At 47.1% G+C, this 18345-nt stretch overlaps 1 protein-coding gene across 1 annotated transcript in view; it reads right to left on the bottom strand.

The window, feature by feature from the left end:
* Positions 1-625: 625 nt before the first annotated feature.
* EIF3J (eukaryotic translation initiation factor 3 subunit J) overlaps positions 626-18345 on the bottom strand; it is a 47323-nt gene continuing 29603 nt past the window's right edge. Inside the window, exons 4-8 of the mRNA XM_063925488.1 lie at positions 9219-9310; positions 8996-9113; positions 8630-8788; positions 8388-8461; positions 626-1692 (exon numbers count right to left, since the gene is read on the bottom strand). Of these exons, the coding sequence (XP_063781558.1) occupies positions 1561-1692; positions 8388-8461; positions 8630-8788; positions 8996-9113; positions 9219-9310 (575 nt within the window). The 3' untranslated portion in view covers positions 626-1560. The remainder of the gene's footprint in view (positions 1693-8387; positions 8462-8629; positions 8789-8995; positions 9114-9218; positions 9311-18345) is intronic.

The raw sequence follows: 18345 nt of genomic DNA, 5'->3' as shown, positions 1-18345 counted from the left end.
CATGAGGTCACAATAACATTCACTTTTGCCTATATTCTGAAGACTACAATAGTGCATGAACAAACAGCAGTGATGTGATCAGGCTACCCTGAAGAAAAACACGTTGATGCAGCTGGGTTTGCAGATTCAGGCAAGTACAAAATAAACTTTATTAGGGCATTGGTTTTCAACATTAATTAAAAACTTCACAAAAGCATTGTATTGAACTGTCAAATCGCTGTAACCCAACAATGCCCAATACTTTAGTAACTAATCATCGGTGGTCAATGGGACATTTCACTGTAGCAGGTGGTCAATGGGACATTTCACTGTAGCAAACAGGACACTCCTTCAGAGCAGTGTTAAGCATCATAGCACTCATTACACTGGTCTGATGTGATGAACAGTTCTCACAGCAAGCCTGGTTAGCATAGATTTGCGGTTGGACGCTGTTGCTGTAGATGGTACGGTTGAAGAATGTGATGCGTGGCAAGTCAGTTGGGGCAAATATTCCACACTTACCCATAAACGCCCTACAACCCACCAACGGGTTGTGCTCCTATAAGCTATGTACCAAAACAGCTCTATAAAAATGGTATATAACAATAGCACCTGTAAAACTGCATGAGAAAACACAGCAGCCACCTTGTCACAAGGATGAGTTTATTAAATTAGTTGTCTTCTAAAACAAACATTGCAGTGTCATTGTTAATATAACAATTCTCCCATGGCAGGACCTGCTTGCAAAGCATCATCCATTTAGTGAGCAGAATTGAAGTTTAAGAGAAAGGGCAAGACCCCGCACCTCTGAGCAAGAGTCCAAAAGCATCTAACCAACCTTAAAACCACACCAACACTCGACCATTAAATATCAAGCCGCCCAAGGGGGAAAACCAAAAATGAAAGACCAATCGATTTGTGTTCAGCATGGACATCACACGTATTATGCTGGCTTCACATTAGCAGTTTAAGTCTCTCTCTCCAATAGATGACCCCAAATTCTGAAGCATCAGTGCTCATGTGTTTTATGGTCGCAAAGTTTAAGATACTCCCGTGTGGTTTTAAGTCTTTATATTAACATATGGGAGAAAAAAAAAAATAGCTCTGAGCGGTGTGAAGAGGGAGTCTCCGCACAAGACAGAGCTCATACCAGTACATGGCTCTGTAACAACCATAAAAAAGACTATGTGGCAGGAGGCTAGCAGCAGCATCATACGAACAGAAATTCTGTAGGACTAGAGAAGAGGACCTTGACTGCGAGACCAACGCTGCTTAAAGATCATCCCTCATGTCTGGGTAGGTCAGTGGGCGGGAAGTACAGACCACTCTGTTTGCAACATGGCACAGCTACACACGCATGCCACAAGCAGAGCGGAACAGAGTGCAGGCCAGGAGATATAGTGCATGAGCAAGTTATGTACGGTGTAAGGTGGGCATTATTAACCCTGTTGTATCCAGATTTCACCCACCCTGGCAAATCGAGAAAGGTGAAAGGGATGAATTCTTTGACTGTAGCATTTGGCAGTCCTCAAGGGTGGAGGACGACACTCACATTCAGAGCCATGAATATTAAAGCAAGTGTCACATGAAATCCTCGAACTCTCGTCCATATCCCTCATCGACGCCCCCATAATCAGCCAGATCGTCCTTCATGTTGGCCTTAAAGCCGCCACCAGGAACCCCTCCTTTCTTCTTTTTCTTGGCTTTGTTTTGCTAAATTTATGAAAAAACAAAATACACATTAATCCAGGAACCCACTTGGAGTAGAAGGTTCCCCACACACTTTCCCATAAAACTATTACACAGAACAAATTAACTTCCAATGACATAAGGCTAGAGGCCCAAGCTATAATAGAGGCCCAGCTATATTGCCAGTGTGGTAATTGTACAGTGCGAATTACACAATGGCACAGCACATGAACTTGGCTTTACTAAACACTGAGTTTAAATATTGAAGTAATAGGAATTTTGCTCTTCAGTCAAAAGGGGGGGGGGGGGGGGAGAGTTGATTTAATGGGCGTCCGCCACCAGAGGGCACCCACCTGCAGTAATGTAATTGTGCTCGTAGTGCCCCGTGCTGGCAAGAAGAGATGTGCGATAAGTGACCTGTTTGTGTGCCCAAATTACATTTCACTTTGCGCCCAGCTAAAACCGATCTGTCTGGCCGACATCAGCGCATTAAAAAAAAACTAAAAATTTTTTTTTTTGCCCTCTGATATCCCGTCACTTTAGATGGGGGATTGGACACAAAAACAATTGAATCTCCCCCTAATGATCAATTCTCTAAGAATGAAGTTCTCCAACATAACGCTTATATTTATCAATGCAACTTGAGTGTAACTCCATTACTGGAAAAAAGGGTCCTGATTTGGAGTTAAACAGACAGGCCAAAAACGTTGTGCACAAAAAATAAGAATTTACTTACCGATAATTCTATTTCTCGGAGTCCGTAGTGGATGCTGGGGTTCCTGAAAGGACCATGGGGAATAGCGGCTCCGCAGGAGACAGGGCACAAAAAAGTAAAGCTTTACTAGGTCAGGTGGTGTGCACTGGCTCCTCCCCCTATGACCCTCCTCCAGACTCCAGTTAGGTACTGTGCCCGGACGAGCATACACAATAAGGGAGGCATTTTGAATCCCGGGTAAGACTCATACCAGCCACACCAATCACACCGTACAACTTGTGATCTAAACCCAGTTAACAGTATGACAACAGAAAGGGCCTCTTAAAGATGGCTCCTTAACAATAACCCGAATTAGTTAACAATAACTATGTACAAGTATTGCAGATAATCCGCACTTGGGATGGGCGCCCAGCATCCACTACGGACTCCGAGAAATAGAATTATCGGTAAGTAAATTCTTATTTTCTCTATCGTCCTAAGTGGATGCTGGGGTTCCTGAAAGGACCATGGGGATTATACCAAAGCTCCCAAACGGGCGGGAGAGTGCGGATGACTCTGCAGCACCGAATGAGAGAACTCCAGGTCCTCCTTTGCCAGGGTATCAAATTTGTAAAATTTTACAAACGTGTTCTCCCCCGACCACGTAGCTGCTCGGCAGAGTTGTAATGCCGAGACCCCTCGGGCAGCCGCCCAAGATGAGCCCACCTTCCTTGTGGAGTGGGCTTTTACAGTTTTAGGCTGTGGCAGGCCTGCCACAGAATGTGCAAGTTGAATTGTGTTACAAATCCAACGAGCAATCGACTGCTTAGAAGCAGGTGCGCCCAACTTGTTGGGTGCATACAATATAAACAGCGAGTCAGATTTTCTGACTCCAGCCGTCCTTGCAATGTATATTTTTAAGGCTCTGACAACGTCCAACAACTTGGAGTCCTCCAAGTCGCTAGTGGCCGCAGGCACCACAATAGGTTGGTTCAGATGAAATGCTGATACCACTTTAGGGAGAAAATGCGGACGAGTCCGCAGTTCTGCCCTATCCGAATGGAAGATTAGATAAGGACTTTTATAAGATAAAGCCGCCAATTCAGATACTCTCCTGGCAGAGGCCAGGGCTAGTAACATAGTCACTTTCAATGTGAGATATTTCAAATCCACCTTTTTCAATGGTTCAAACCAATGGGATTTGAGGAAATCTAAAACTACATTTAGATCCCACGGTGCCACCGGAGGCACCACAGGAGGCTGTATATGCAGTACTCCCTTGACAAAAGTCTGGACCTCAGGGACAGAGGCCAATTCTTTTTGGAAGAATATTGACAGGGCCGAAATTTGAACCTTAATGGATCCCAATTTGAGACCCATAGATAATCCTGATTGCAGGAAATGTAGGAAACGACCCAGTTGGAATTCCTCCGTCGGAACCCTCCGATCCTCGCACCACGCTACATATTTTCGCCAAATGCGGTGATAATGTTTCACGGTGACTTCCTTCCGTGCCTTAATCAAGGTAGGAATGACTTCTTCTGGAATGCCTTTCCCTTTTAGGATCTGGCGTTCAACCGCCATGCCGTCAAACGCAGCCGCGGTAAGTCTTGAAAAAGACAGGGACCCTGCTGTAGCAGGTCCCTTCTCAGAGGTAGAGGCCACGGTTCGTCCGTGAGCATCTCTTGAAGTTCCGGATACCAAGTCCTTCTCGGCCAATCCGGAACCACTAGTATTGTTCTTACTCTTCTTTGCCGTATGATCTTCAATACCTTTGGTATGAGCGGCAGAGGAGGAAACACATACACTGACTGGTACACCCAAGGAGTTACCAGTGCGTCCACAGCTATTGCCTGTGGATCTCTTGACCTGGCGCAATATTTGTCCAGTTTCTTGTTGAGGCGAGACGCCATCATGTCTACAATTGGTCTTTCCCAACGGTCTATTAACATGTTGAAGACTTCTGGATGTAGACCCCACTCTCCCGGATGAAGATCGTGTCTGCTGAGGAAGTCTGCTTCCCAGTTGTCCACGCCCGGGATGAACACTGCTGACAGTGCTATCACGTGATTCTCCGCCCAGCGAAGAATCTTGGCAGCTTCTGCCATTGCACTCCTGCTTCTTGTGCCGCCCTGCCTGTTTACATGGGCGACCGCCGTGATGTTGTCCGACTGAATCAACACCGGCTTTCCTTGCAGGAGAAGTTCCGCCTGGCTTAGAGCATTGTAGATTGCTCTTAGTTCCAGAATGTTTATGTGAAGAGACTTTTCCAGACTCGTCCATACTCCCTGGAAGTTTCTTCCTTGTGTGACTGCTCCCCAGCCTCTCAGGCTGGCGTCCGTGGTCACCAGGATCCAATCCTGAATGCCGAATCTGCGGCCTTCTAATAGGTGAGCCTTCTGCAACCACCACAGAAGTGACACCCTTGTCTTTGGTGACAGGGTTATTCGCAGGTGCATCTGCAGATGCGACCCTGACCATTTGTCCAACAGATCCCTTTGGAATATTCTTGCATGGAATCTGCCGAATGGAATTGCTTCGTAAGAAGCCACCATTTTTCCCAGGACTCTTGTGCATTGATGTGCTGACACTTTTCCTGGTTTTAGGAGGTTCCTGACCAGATCGGATAACTCCTTGGCTTTTTCCTCTGGAAGGAAAACCTTTTTCTGAACCGTGTCCAGAATCATTCCTAGGAACAGCAGACGAGTTGTCGGGATTAAATGGGATTTTGGAATATTCAGAATCCACCCGTGTTGTCTTAGCACCTCTTGAGATAGTGCTAAAGCTGTCTCCAGCTGTTCTCTGGACCTTGCCCTTATTAGGAGATCGTCCAAGTATGGGATAACTAATACGCCTTTTCTTCGAAGAAGAATCATCATCTCGGCCATTACCTTGGTAAAGACCCGAGGCGCCGTGGACAATCCGAACGGCAGCGTCTGAAACTGATAGTGACAGTTTTGAACAATGAACCTGAGGTACCCCTGGTGTGCGGGGTAAATCGGAACGTGTAGATACGCATCCTTGATGTCCAAGGATACCATAAAGTCCCCTTCTTCCAGGTTCGCTATCACTGCTCTGAGTGACTCCATCTTGAACTTGAACTTTTTTATGTAGAGGTTCAAGGACTTCAGATTTAGAATAGGCCTTACCGAGCCATCCGGCTTCGGTACCACAAATAGAGTGGAATAATACCCCTTTCCTTGTTGTAATAGGGGTACTTTGACTATCACCTGCTGAGCGTACAGCTTGTGAATGGCTTCCAACACCCTCTCCCTTTCGGAAGAGACGGTTGGTAAGGCAGACTTCAGGAAACGATGAGGAGGATCCGTCTCTAATTCCAACCTGTACCCCTGAGATATTATCTGCAGGATCCAGGGGTCTACCTGCGAGTGAGCCCACTGCGCGCTGTAATTTTTGAGACGGCCCCCCACTGTCCCCGAGTCCGCTTGAGAGGCCCCAGCGTCATGCTGAGGTTTTTGCAGGAGCCGGGGAGGGCTTCTGTTCCTGGGAAGGAGCTGCCTGTTGGTGTCTCTTCCCTCTTCCTCTGCCTCGTGGCAGGTACGACAAGCCCTTTGCTCTCTTATTTTTGTAGGAGCGAAAAGGCTGCGGTTGAAAGGTCGGTGCCTTTCTCTGTTGGGGAGTGACTTGAGGTAAAAAAGTGGATTTCCCGGCAGTAGCCGTGGCCACCAAGTCTGATAGACCAACTCCAAATAACTCCTCCCCTTTATACGGCAAAACCTCCATGTGACGTTTTGAATCCGCATCGCCTGTCCACTGTCGTGTCCATAAGGCTCTTCTGGCTGAAATGGACATAGCACTCATCCGAGATGCCAGTGTGCAAATATCCCTCTGTGCATCACGCATATAGATAAATGCATCCTTTATTTGTTCTAACGACAGTAAAACATTGTCCCTATCTAGGGTATCAATATTTTCAATCAGGGATTCTGACCAAACTACTCCAGCACTGCACATCCAGGCAGTTGCTATAGCTGGTCGTAGTATAACACCTGCATGTGTGTATATATTCTTTTGAATAACTTCCATCTTTCTATCTGATGGATCCTTAAGTGCGGCCGTCTCAGGAGAGGGTAACGCCACTTGTTTGGATAAGCGTGTGAGCGCCTTGTCCACCTTAGGGGGTGTTTCCCAGCGCGCCCTAACCTCTGGCGGGAAAGGGTATAATGCCAATAACTTTTTTGAAATTATCAACTTTTTATCAGGAGCAACCCACGCTTCATCACACACGTCATTTAATTCTTCTGATTCAGGAAAAACTGTTTGTAGTTTTTTCACACCATACATAATACCCTGTTTTACGGTATCTGTAGTATCAGCTAAATGTAACGTCTCCTTCATTGCCAAAATCATATAACGTGTGGCCCTACTGGAAAATACGTTTGAATTTCTACCGTCGTCACTGGAATCAGTGCCCGTGTCTGGGTCTGTGTCGACCGACTGAGGCAAAGGGCGTTTTACAGCCCCTGACGGTGTTTGAGGCGCCTGGACAGGCATTAATTGATTGTCCGGCCGCCTCATGTCCTCAACTGACTGTTTAAGGGAAGATAAACCATCACGTAATTCCACAAATAAAGGCATCCATTCTGGTGTCGACCCCCTGGGGGGTGACATCTGCATATTTGGCAATTGCTCCGCCTCCACACCAATATCGTCCTCATACATGTCGACACCACGTACCGACACACACCGCAAACTCACAGGGAATGCTCTAATGAAGACAGGACCCACTAGCCCTTTTGGGGAGACAGAGGGAGAGTCTGCCAGCACACACCACAAAGCGCTATATATACAAGGGATATCCTTATATTAAGTGCTCCCTTATAGCTGCTTTAATATATATATATATATAGCCATTAATGTGCCCCCCCTCTCTGTTTTACCCTGTTTCTGTAGTGCAGTGCAGGGGAGAGACCTGGGAGCCGTTCTGACCAGCGGAGCTGTGACAGAAAATGGCGCCGTGTGCTGAGGAGATAGGCCCCGCCCCTTTTTCGGCGGGTTCTTCTCCCGCTATTTTTCCAGTCAGGCAGGGGTTAAATATCTCCATATAGCCCCTATGGGCTATATGTGAGGTATTTTTAGCCTTGTATAAGGTTTATATTTGCCTCTCAGAGCGCCCCCCCCCAGCGCTCTGCACCCTCAGTGACTGCCCAGTGAAGTGTGCTGAGAGGAAAATGGCGCACAGCTGCAGTGCTGTGCGCTACCTTATGAAGACTGAGGAGTCTTCAGCCGCCGGTTTCTGGACCTCTTCACGCTTCAGCATCTGCAAGGGGGTCGGCGGCGCGGCTCCGGGACCGGACTCCACGGCTGGGCCTGTGTTCGATCCCTCTGGAGCTAATGGTGTCCAGTAGCCAAGCAGCAAATCCACTCTGCATGCAGGTGAGTTTACTACTTTCCCCCTAAGTCCCACGTTGCAGTGATCCTGTTGCCAGCAGGACTCACTGTAAAGAAAAAAACCTAAACTAAACTTTCTCTAAGCAGCTCTTTAGGAGAGCCACCTAGATTGCACCCTTCTCGTTCGGGCACAAAATCTAACTGGAGTCTGGAGGAGGGTCATAGGGGGAGGAGCCAGTGCACACCACCTGACCTAGTAAAGCTTTACTTTTTTGTGCCCTGTCTCCTGCGGAGCCGCTATTCCCCATGGTCCTTTCAGGAACCCCAGCATCCACTTAGGACGATAGAGAAAAGGAAAATTGCATATACATGCTCCCCATCAATACACTTGTTTCAATACTCATGTCTCACCTAAGCCTGGAAACAAGTCTCTATAGACCGCTGTAGCATCAACAAGCCCTCATTTAACCTGGCCTATTTGGGACTACACTGTACCACATCCTCTGCTGGAAGTATAGATGTAGCAGACATGTGACCTTGCATTGCCCATAGTTGCATGCGCTTTGTTCCAAAACACGCACAGTGAGAACTTCCGGTGTAAGTCAAAACCAATGTCAGCTCCTCTCTCTGTCTCCCATGCAGGACTTCACCCCCCATTCATGGCCAATCTCACCTTCTCTTGTTTCTGCTTCTCACTGCAGAGAACTGTTAGGGTATTGGATATCTTCTTCATGTCTTCAACTTCCACTGGAAGACAGATGTGTTATCTAATTAGCAAAGGAGCTTTCCAGAACAAAAATTCATTAAGAAATTATTTTTTTTTTATATATTTAACAAAAATGTAGAAAAGCAAATAAATAGATGAACAAGGAGTTTTAGTTTTATTTCTGTGACACAATTAGGCACGCTACTCACATGAAATACAGATATCCCGCAACAGTGCTTCTAGGAAGCCTGTGTAATGTATAGATTTCTCATATTGGGTGATTTTCTCCTTCAGCAGCTTCCCAAATTCTGCAAAGTCATCTCTTGAGGATGGATTCATGGCATCAATGCCAGTAACTGAGACCACACCTGTGATGGGAGTATAGTGGTAAGTCTCAGAGGCACTACTAAACAAGTATATTTCATGGTTGAGCCTCATCTTGATAATGGACTTTAGAAGATATAAAGAAGTGTAAAGATGAATGGATTAAGTATTCTATCTGTAACCCCTTCATCGTAACTAAATAAGAAAGTCATCTACAGTGTTCTTCCAAAGGTAACATGGAAACTATTTACCAAAAGCTTCTTTTGCCAACTCCAGGTCGGACTGCTCTTGTAACTGCTTCAGGCGCAGCTTCTCTGCCAGCTGTTCCTCCGGTGATAATTCTACCAGCTCCTCAGCAGGCTCCTCTAGCTGTAAGGCGAACAAACAAGATAACTTAATTTAGGACTGAAAAGTACCCATTGAATATAAATATTCCTGTAATCATGCGCTCCATGCCCACTTCAGCTAACACACCCTTTTCTTCAGTTCCTCCTGTTTCTTCTTTTGTAGAATTTCTTTTTGTTTGATTTTATCAACTAATTTCTTCTTATCTGGAACTTTCTGTTCTAAAAGCAGAAGACCACGAAAAGTCAGAATAAACATAACTATAAGAATTGAGCCCACTTCCAGGGTTTGGGAAAACCCCCAAAAACAAAACTATAAAAGTTGTGTTTTTAAAAAAAAAGAAAACTTCTACCAAACCATTTTTTGGTTTAAACCAACATTTCCAGCATTAATGTTATAATGAAAGAAATAATTAAAATACTGCTTATTATATTAATACTGTGAAACATTGCTATGTATTAAAAACCTTCAACATTTTAACGATTTCTAACATTGATCTAAAGTTGGATTGTTAATGCTAGAAAGCATTAATACACCAATACATATCAATGTTTCCCAACATTACTATAATAAGCAGGATTCCATTTTTTTCCCATTAACACAAATAAAAAAAATAAGAATTTACTCACCGGTAATTCTATTTCTCGTAGTCCGTAGTGGATGCTGGGGACTCCGTCAGGACCATGGGGAATAGCGGCTCCGCAGGAGACCGGGCACAAAATTTAAAAGTTTGACCACTAGGTGGTGTGTACTGGCTCCTCCCCCTATGACCCTCCTCCAAGCCTCAGTTAGGATACTGTGCCCGGACGAGCGTACACAATAAGGAAGGATTTTGAATCCCGGGTAAGACTCATACCAGCCACACCAATCACACCGTACAACTTGTGATCTGAACCCAGTTAACAGTATGATAACGTAGGAGCCTCTGAAAAGATGGCTCACAACAATAAACAACCCGATTTTTTTGTAACAATAACTATGTACAAGTATTGCAGACAATCCGCACTTGGGATGGGCGCCCAGCATCCACTACGGACTACGAGAAATAGAATTACCGGTGAGTAAATTCTTATTTTCTCTGACGTCCTAGTGGATGCTGGGGACTCCGTCAGGACCATGGGGATTATACCAAAGCTCCCAAACGGGCGGGAGAGTGCGGATGACTCTGCAGCACCGAATGAGAGAACTCCAGGTCCTCCTTAGCCAGGGTATCAAATTTGTAGAATTTTACAAACGTGTTCTCCCCTGACCACGTAGCTGCTCGGCAGAGTTGTAATGCCGAGACCCCTCGGGCAGCCGCCCAAGATGAGCCCACCTTCCTTGTGGAGTGGGCATTGACAGATTTAGGCTGTGGCAGGCCTGCCACAGAATGTGCCAGTTGAATTGTGCTACAAATCCAACGAGCAATCGTCTGCTTAGAAGCAGGAGCACCCAGCTTGTTGGGTGCATACAGTATAAACAGCGAGTCAGATTTTCTGACTCCAGCCGTCCTTGAAAAAGGCATTCCGGAAGAGGTCATCCCTACCCTGGTCAAAGCCAGGAAGGAGGTGACTGCACAACATTATCACCGCATTTGGAGAAAATATGTTGCATGGTGTGAGGCCAGGAAGGCCCCGACAGAGGAATTTCAACTGGGTCGATTCCTACATTTCCTGCAAACAGGATTATCTATGGGCCTCAAATTAGGGTCCATTAAGGTTCAAATTTCGGCCCTGTCGATTTTCTTCCAGAAAGAATTGGCTTCAGTTCCTGAAGTCCAGACTTTTGTAAAAGTAGTACTACATATACAGCCCCCGGTTGTGCCCCCAGTGGCACCGTGGGATCTCAATGTAGTTTTGGATTTTCTCAAATCCCATTGGTTTGAGCCACTCAAATCGGTAGATTTGAAATATCTTACATGGAAAGTAACCATGCTACTGGCCCTGGCTTCAGCCAGGAGAGTGTCGGAATTGGCGGCTTTATCGTATAAAAGCCCATATCTGATTTTCCATTCGGACAGGGCAGAATTGAGGACGCGTCCTCATTTTCTGCCTAAGGTGGTATCAGCGTTTCACCTGAACCAGCCTATTGTGGTGCCTGCGGCTACTAGCGATTTTGGAGGATTCCAAGTTGCTGGACGTTGTCAGAGCATTGAAAATATATATTTCCCTTAGGATCCGGCGTTCAACCGCCATGCCGTCAAACGCAGCCGCGGTAAGTCTTGGAATAGACACGGTCTCTGCTGAAGCAGATCCCTTCTTAGAGGTAGAGGCCACGGATCTTCCGTGAGCATCTCCTGAAGTTCCGGGTACCAAGTCCTTCTTGGCCAGTCCGGAGCCACTAGTATCGTTCTTACTCCCCTTTGCCGTATAATTCTCAGTACCTTGGGTATGAGAGGCAGAAGAGGGAACACATACACTGACTGGTACACCCATGGTGTTACCAGAGCGTCCACAGCTATTGCCTGAGGGTCTCTTGACCTGGCGCAATACCTGTCCAGTTTTTTGTTGAGGCGGGACGCCATCATGTCCACCAGTGGTCTTTCCCAATGGACTACAATCATGTGGTGAACACTGCTGACAGTGCTATCACATGATTTTCCGCCCAGCGAAGAATCCTTGCAGCTTCTGCCATTGCCCTCCTGCTTCTTGTGCCGCCCTGTCTGTTTACGTGGGCGACTGCCGTGATGTTGTCCGACTGGATCAACACCGGCTGACCCTGAAGCAGAGGTTTTGCCAGGCTTAGAGCATTGTAGATTGCTCTTAGTTCCAGTATATTTATGTGAAGAGACGTTTCCAGGCTTGACCACACGCCCTGGAAGTTTCTTCCTTGTGTGACCGCTCCCCAGCCTCTCAGGCTGGCATCCGTGGTCACTAGGACCCAGTTCTGTATGCCGAATCTGCGGCCCTCTAACAGATGAGCACTCTGCAACCACCATAGCAGAGAGACCCTTGTCCTTGTCGACAATTTTATCCGCTGATGCATCTGCAGATGCGATCCGGACCATTTGTCTAGCAGATCCCACTGAAAAATTTGTGCATGGAATCTGCCGAATGGAATCGCTTCGTAAGAAGCCACCATTTTTCCCAGGACTCTTGTGCATTGATGCACAGACACTGTCCATGGTTTTAGGAGGTTCCTGACGAGTTCGGATAACTCCCTGGCTTTCTCCTCCGGAAGAAATACCTTTTTCTGAACAGTGTCCAGAATCATCCCTAGGAACAGCAGACGTGTCGTCGGGATCAGTTGGGATTTTGGAAAATTCAGAATCCACCCGTGCTGTTGGAGCACTACTTGAGTTAGTGTTACTCCGACCTCCAGCTGTTCTCTGGATCTTGCCCTTATCAGGAGATCGTCCAAGTAAGGGATAATTAATACGCCTTCTCTTCGAAGAAGGATCATCATTTCGGCCATTACCTTGGTAAAGACCCTGGGTGCCGTGGACAATCCAAACGGCAGCGTCTGAAACTGATAATGACAGTTTTGTACCACGAACCTGAGGTACCCTTGGTGTGAAGGGCAAATTGGGACATGAAGGTAAGCATCCTTGATGTCCAAGGACACCATAAAATCCCCTTCTTCCAGATTCGCTATCACTGCTCTGAGTGACTCCATCTTGAACTTGAATTTTTGTATGTACAGGTTCAGAGATTTCAGATTTAGAATAGGTCTTACCGAGCCGTCCGGCTTCGGTACCACAAATAGCGTGGAGTAATACCCCTTTCCCTGTTGTAGAAGGGGTACCTTGATTATCACCTGCTGAGAATACAGCTTGTGAATGGCTTCCAATACCGTCGCCCTGTCTGAGGGAGACGTTGGCAAAGCAGATTTTAGGAACCGGCGAGGGGGAGACTTCTCGAATTCCAACCTGTAACCCTGAGATACTACCTGCAGGATCCAGGGGTCCACTTGCGAGTGAGCCCACTGTGCGCTGAAATTCTTGAGGCGACCCCCCACCGCCCCTGAGTCCGCTTGTAAGGTCCCAGCGTCATGCTGAGGCCTTTGCAGAAGCCGGGGAGGACTTCTGCTCCTGGGAAGGGGCTGCTTGCTGCAGTCTCTTACCCTTTCCTTTGCCTCGGGGCAAATATGAATGTCCTTTTGCTCGCTTGTTCTTATATGAACGAAAGGACTGCGGCTGAAAAGACTGCGTCTTTTTCTGCTGGGAGGGGACTTGAGGTAAAAAGGTGGCTGTTGCCGTGGCTACCAAATCCGATAGACCGACCCCAAATAATTCCTCCCCTTTATACGGCAATACTTCCATATGCCGTTTGGAATCCGCATCGCCTGACCACTGTCGTGTCCATAGACTTCTTCTGGCAGATATGGACATCGCACTTACTCTTGATGCCAGAGTGCAGATATCCCTCTGTGCATCTCGCATATAAAGGAATGCATCCTTTAATTGCTCTATAGTCAATAAAATACTGTCCCTATCCAGGGTAGCAATATTTTCAGTCAGGGAATCCGACCAAGCCACCCCAGCACTGCACATCCAGGCTGAGGCGATTGCTGGTCGCAGTATAACACCAGTATGTGTGTATATACTTTTTAGAGTATTTTCCAGCCTCCTATCAGCTGGATCCTTGAGGGCGGCCGTATCAGGAGACGGTAACGCCACTTGTTTGGATAAACGTGTGAGCGCCTTGTCCACCCTAGGGGGTGTTTCCCAGCGCGCCCTAACCTCTGGCGGGAAAGGGTATAACGCCAATAACTTCTTTGAAATTAGCAGTTTTTTATCAGGGGTAACCCACGCTTCATCACACACGTCATTCAATTCCTCTGATTCAGGAAAAAATAAGAATTTACTCACCGGTAATTCTATTTCTCGTAGTCCGTAGTGGATGCTGGGAACTCCGTAAGGACCATGGGGAATAGCGGGCTCCGAAGGAGGCTGGGCACTCTAGAAAGATCTTAGACTACCTGGTGTGCACTGGCTCCTCCCACTATGACCCTCCTCCAAGCCTCAGTTAGGTACCGTGCCCGGACGAGCGTACACAATAAGGAAGGATATTGAATCCCGGGTAAGACTCATACCAGCCACACCAATCACACCGTACAACTCTTGATATGAAACACAGTTAACAGTATGAAACAATAGAGCCTCTCAACAGATGGCTCAACAATAACCCGATTTAGTTAACAATAACTATGTACAAGTAATGCAGATAAACCGCACTTGGGATGGGCGCCCAGCATCCACTACGGACTACGAGAAATAGAATTACCGGTGAGTAAATTCTTATTTTCTCTAACGTCCTAGTGGATGCTGGGAACTCCGTAAGGACCATGGGGATTATACCAAAGCTCCCAAACGGGCGGGAGAGTGCGGATGACTCTGCAGCACCGAATGAGAGAACTCCAGGTCCTCCTCAGCCAGGGTATCAAATTTGTAGAATTTTGCAAACGTGTTTGCCCCTGACCAAGTAGCTGCTCGGCAAAGTTGTAAAGCCGAGACCCCTCGGGCAGCCGCCCAAGATGAGCCCACCTTCCTTGTGGAATGGGCATTGACAGATTTTGGCTGTGGCAGGCCTGCCACAGTATGTGCAAGCTGAATTGTACTACAAATCCAACGAGCAATAGTCTGCTTAGAAGCAGGAGCACCCAGCTTGTTGGGTGCATATAGGATAAACAGCGAGTCAGATTTTCTGACTCCAGCCGTCCTGGAAACATATTTTCAGGGCCCTGACAACGTCTAGCAACTTGGAGTCCTCCAAATCCTTAGTAGCCGCAGGCACCACAATAGGCTGGTTCAGGTGAAACGCCGACACCACCTTAGGGAGAAACTGGGGACGAGTCCTCAATTCTGCCCTATCCATATGGAAAATCAAATAAGGGCTTTTACAAGACAAAGCCGCCAATTCTGATACTCGCCTGGCAGAAGCCAAGGCAAATAACATAACCACCTTCCATGTGAGATATTTCAGATCCACGGTTTTTAGTGGTTCAAACCAAAGTGATTTTAAGAAAACTCAACACCACGTTGAGATCCCAAGGTGCCACAGGAGGCACAAACGGGGGCTGACTATGCAGCACTCCTTTTATAAATGTCTGAACTTCAGGTACTGAAGCTAGTTCTTTTTTGAAAGAAAATCGACAGAGCCGAGATCTGTACCTTAATGGAACCCAATTTAAGGCCCATAGTCACTCCTGCTTGCAGGAAATGCAAAAATCGACCTAGTTGAAATTCCTCTGTTGGGGCCCTTTCGGCCTCACACCATGCAACATATTTTCGCCATATGCGGTGATAATGAGTTGCTGTAACCTCTTTCCTGGCTTTAGTAAGCGTAGGAATTACTTCCTCCGGAATACCCTTTTCCTTCAGGATCCGGCGTTCAACCGCCATGCCGTCAAACGCAGCCGCGGTAAGTCTTGGAACAGACAGGGCCCCTGCTGCCGCAGGTCCTGACTGAGTGGCAGAGGCCATTGGTCCTCTGATATAAATTCTTGAAGTTCTGGGTACCAAGCTCTTCTTGGCCATCCACGAGTATCGTTCTTACTCCTCGCCTTCTTATTATTCTCAGTACCTTTGGTATGAGAGGCAGAGGGGAGAACACCTAAACCGACTGGTACACCCACGGTGTTACCAGAGCGTCCATAGCCATCGCCTGAGGGTCCCTTGACCTGGAGCAATATCTTTTATAGCTTTTTGTTAAGGCGGGACGCCATCATGTCCACCTGTGGCCTTTCCCAATGGTGTGCAATCCTATTGGAAGACTTCTGGAGGAAGTCCCCATTCTCCCGGGTGGAGGTCGTGTCTGTTGAGAAGATCTGCTTCCCAGTTGTCCACTCCGGGAATGAACACTGCTGACAGTGCTAACACATGATTTTCCGCCTATCGGAGAATCCTTGTGGCTTCTGCCATCGCCATCCTGCTTTTTGTGCCGCCCTGTTGATTACATGGGCGACTGCCGTGATGTTGTCTGATTGGATCAGTACCGGCTGGTTTTGAAGCAGAGGCCTTGCTGGCCTCAGGGCATTGTAAATGGCCCTCAGATCCAGAATATTTATGTGTAGGGAAATAACCTGACTTGACCAAAGTCCCTGGAAGTTTCTTCCCTATGTGACTGCCCCCCAGCCTCAAAGGCTGGAATCCATGGTCACTAGGACCTAGTCCTGTATGCCGAACCTGCGGCCCTCTTGAAGATGGGCACTCTGCAGCCACCACAGTAGAGATACCCTGGTCCTTGGAGACAGGGTTATCAGCCTATGCATCGGAAGATGCGATCCGGACCACTTGTCCAACAGGTCCCTCTGAAAAGTTCTTGTATGGAACCTGCCTAATGGGATTGCTTCGTAAGAAGCTACCATTTTTCCCAGGACTCGCGTGCAATGATGCACCGCTACCTATTTTGGTTTCAGGAGGTCTCTGACTAGAGATGACAACTCCTTGGCTTTCTCCTCCGGGAGAAACACTATTTCTGGTTTATGTCCAGAACCATCCCCAGGAACAGTAGACGTGTCATAGGAACCAGCTGTGACTTTGGACTGTTTAGAATCCACCTATGCTGTTGTAGCACTTTCCAAAATAGTGCTACCCCGACTACCAACTGCTCCTTGGACCTCGCCCTTATAACGAGATGGTCCAATTACGGGATAATTACAACTCCCTTTTTTTTGAAGGAGTATCATCATTTCGGCCATTACCTTGATAAAACACCCTCTGTGCCATGTACAGTCCAAACGGCAGTGTCTGGACTTGGTAATGGTAATCCTGTACCACAAATCTGAGGTACTCCTGGCGAGGATGGTAAATGGGGACATGCAGGTAAGCATCCTTGATGTCCCGGGATACCATGTAATCCCCCTCGTCCAGGCTTGCAATAACCGCCCTGAGCGATTCCATCTTGAACTTGAATTTTTTTTTATGTTCAAGGATTTTAAATATAAAATGGGTCACACCGAACCATGCGGTTTCGGTACCCCAACCCGTGTGGAATAGTAACCCCGTCCTTGTTGAAGTAGGGGCACCTTGAGTATTACCTGCTGGGAATACCGCTTATTAATTGCCTCTAGCACAGCCTCCCTGCTTGAGGGAGTTGTCAGCAAGGCATATTTTAGGAAACGGCTGGGGGGAGACATCTCTAATTCCAGCTTGTACCCCTGAAATACTACTTGGAAGAAACAGGGATCCACCTGTGAGCGAGCCCACTAATTGCTGAAATTTTTGAGGCGGCCCCCCACCGTACCTGGCTACACCTGTGGAGCACCCGCGTCATGGTGTGTACTCACAGGAGGCGGGGGAAGAATCTTGATTCTGGGAACAGGCTGACTGGTGCAGCTTTTTCCCTCTACCCTTGTCTCTGTACAGAAAGGAAGCGCCATTTGACCCGCTTGCTTTTCTGAAGCCGAAAGGACTGTACCTTTTTCTGTGAGGAAACCTGAGGTAAAATTATTTCTTCCCAGCAGTTGCTGTGGATACGAGGTCCCAGAGACCATCCCCAAATAATTCCTCACTCTTATAAGGCTCTCTATGCGCTTTTTAAGTCAGCATCACCTGTCCAGTGACAGGTCTCTAATACCCTCCTGACAGAATGGACATTACATTTATTTTGGATGCCAGCCGGCAAAATATCCCTCTGTGCATCCCCCATATATAAGACAACGTCTTTAATATGTTTTTATGTTTGCCAACTATTATCCCTGTTTGACAGGGTCACCAACCACGCTGCAGCAGCACTATCTGCAGGTCTCAGTCTAGTACCTGAGTGTGTAAATACAGACTTCAGGATAGCCTCCTGTTTTTTTATCAACAGGTACCTATTAAAGTGGCCGTATCCTAAGACGGCAGTGCCACCTTTTTTGACAAACGTGTGAGCGCCTTATCCACCCTAGGGGATATCTCCCAGCGTAACTTATCCTCCTGGCGGGAAAGGGTACGCCATCAGTAACTTTTTATAAATTACCAGTTTCTTAACGGGGGAACCCACGCTTTTCACACACTTCATTTATTCATCTGATGGGGGAACAAAACACTGCCTGTTTTTTCTCCCCAAACCTAAAACCCATTTATAGAGGTTAAAGTCAGAAATGTATAACACATTTTTTATTGCCGGGATCAAGTCAAGGATTGGATTGTGTATATGTCTCCACCTTGTCGACACTGGAGTCAGACTCCGTGTCGACATCTGTGTCTGCCATCTGAGAGAGCGGGCGTTTTTGAGCCCCTGATGGCCTTTGAGACGCCTGGGCAGACGCGGGCTGCGAAGCCGGCTGTCCCACAGCTGTTACGTCATCCACCCTTTTATGTAAGGAGTTGACACTGTCGGTTAATACCTTT

Source organism: Pseudophryne corroboree, chromosome 6, assembly GCF_028390025.1.
Source record: "Pseudophryne corroboree isolate aPseCor3 chromosome 6, aPseCor3.hap2, whole genome shotgun sequence".
NCBI lineage: Eukaryota > Metazoa > Chordata > Amphibia > Anura > Myobatrachidae > Pseudophryne > Pseudophryne corroboree.
This window is presented reverse-complemented; position numbering and strand designations above follow the sequence as displayed.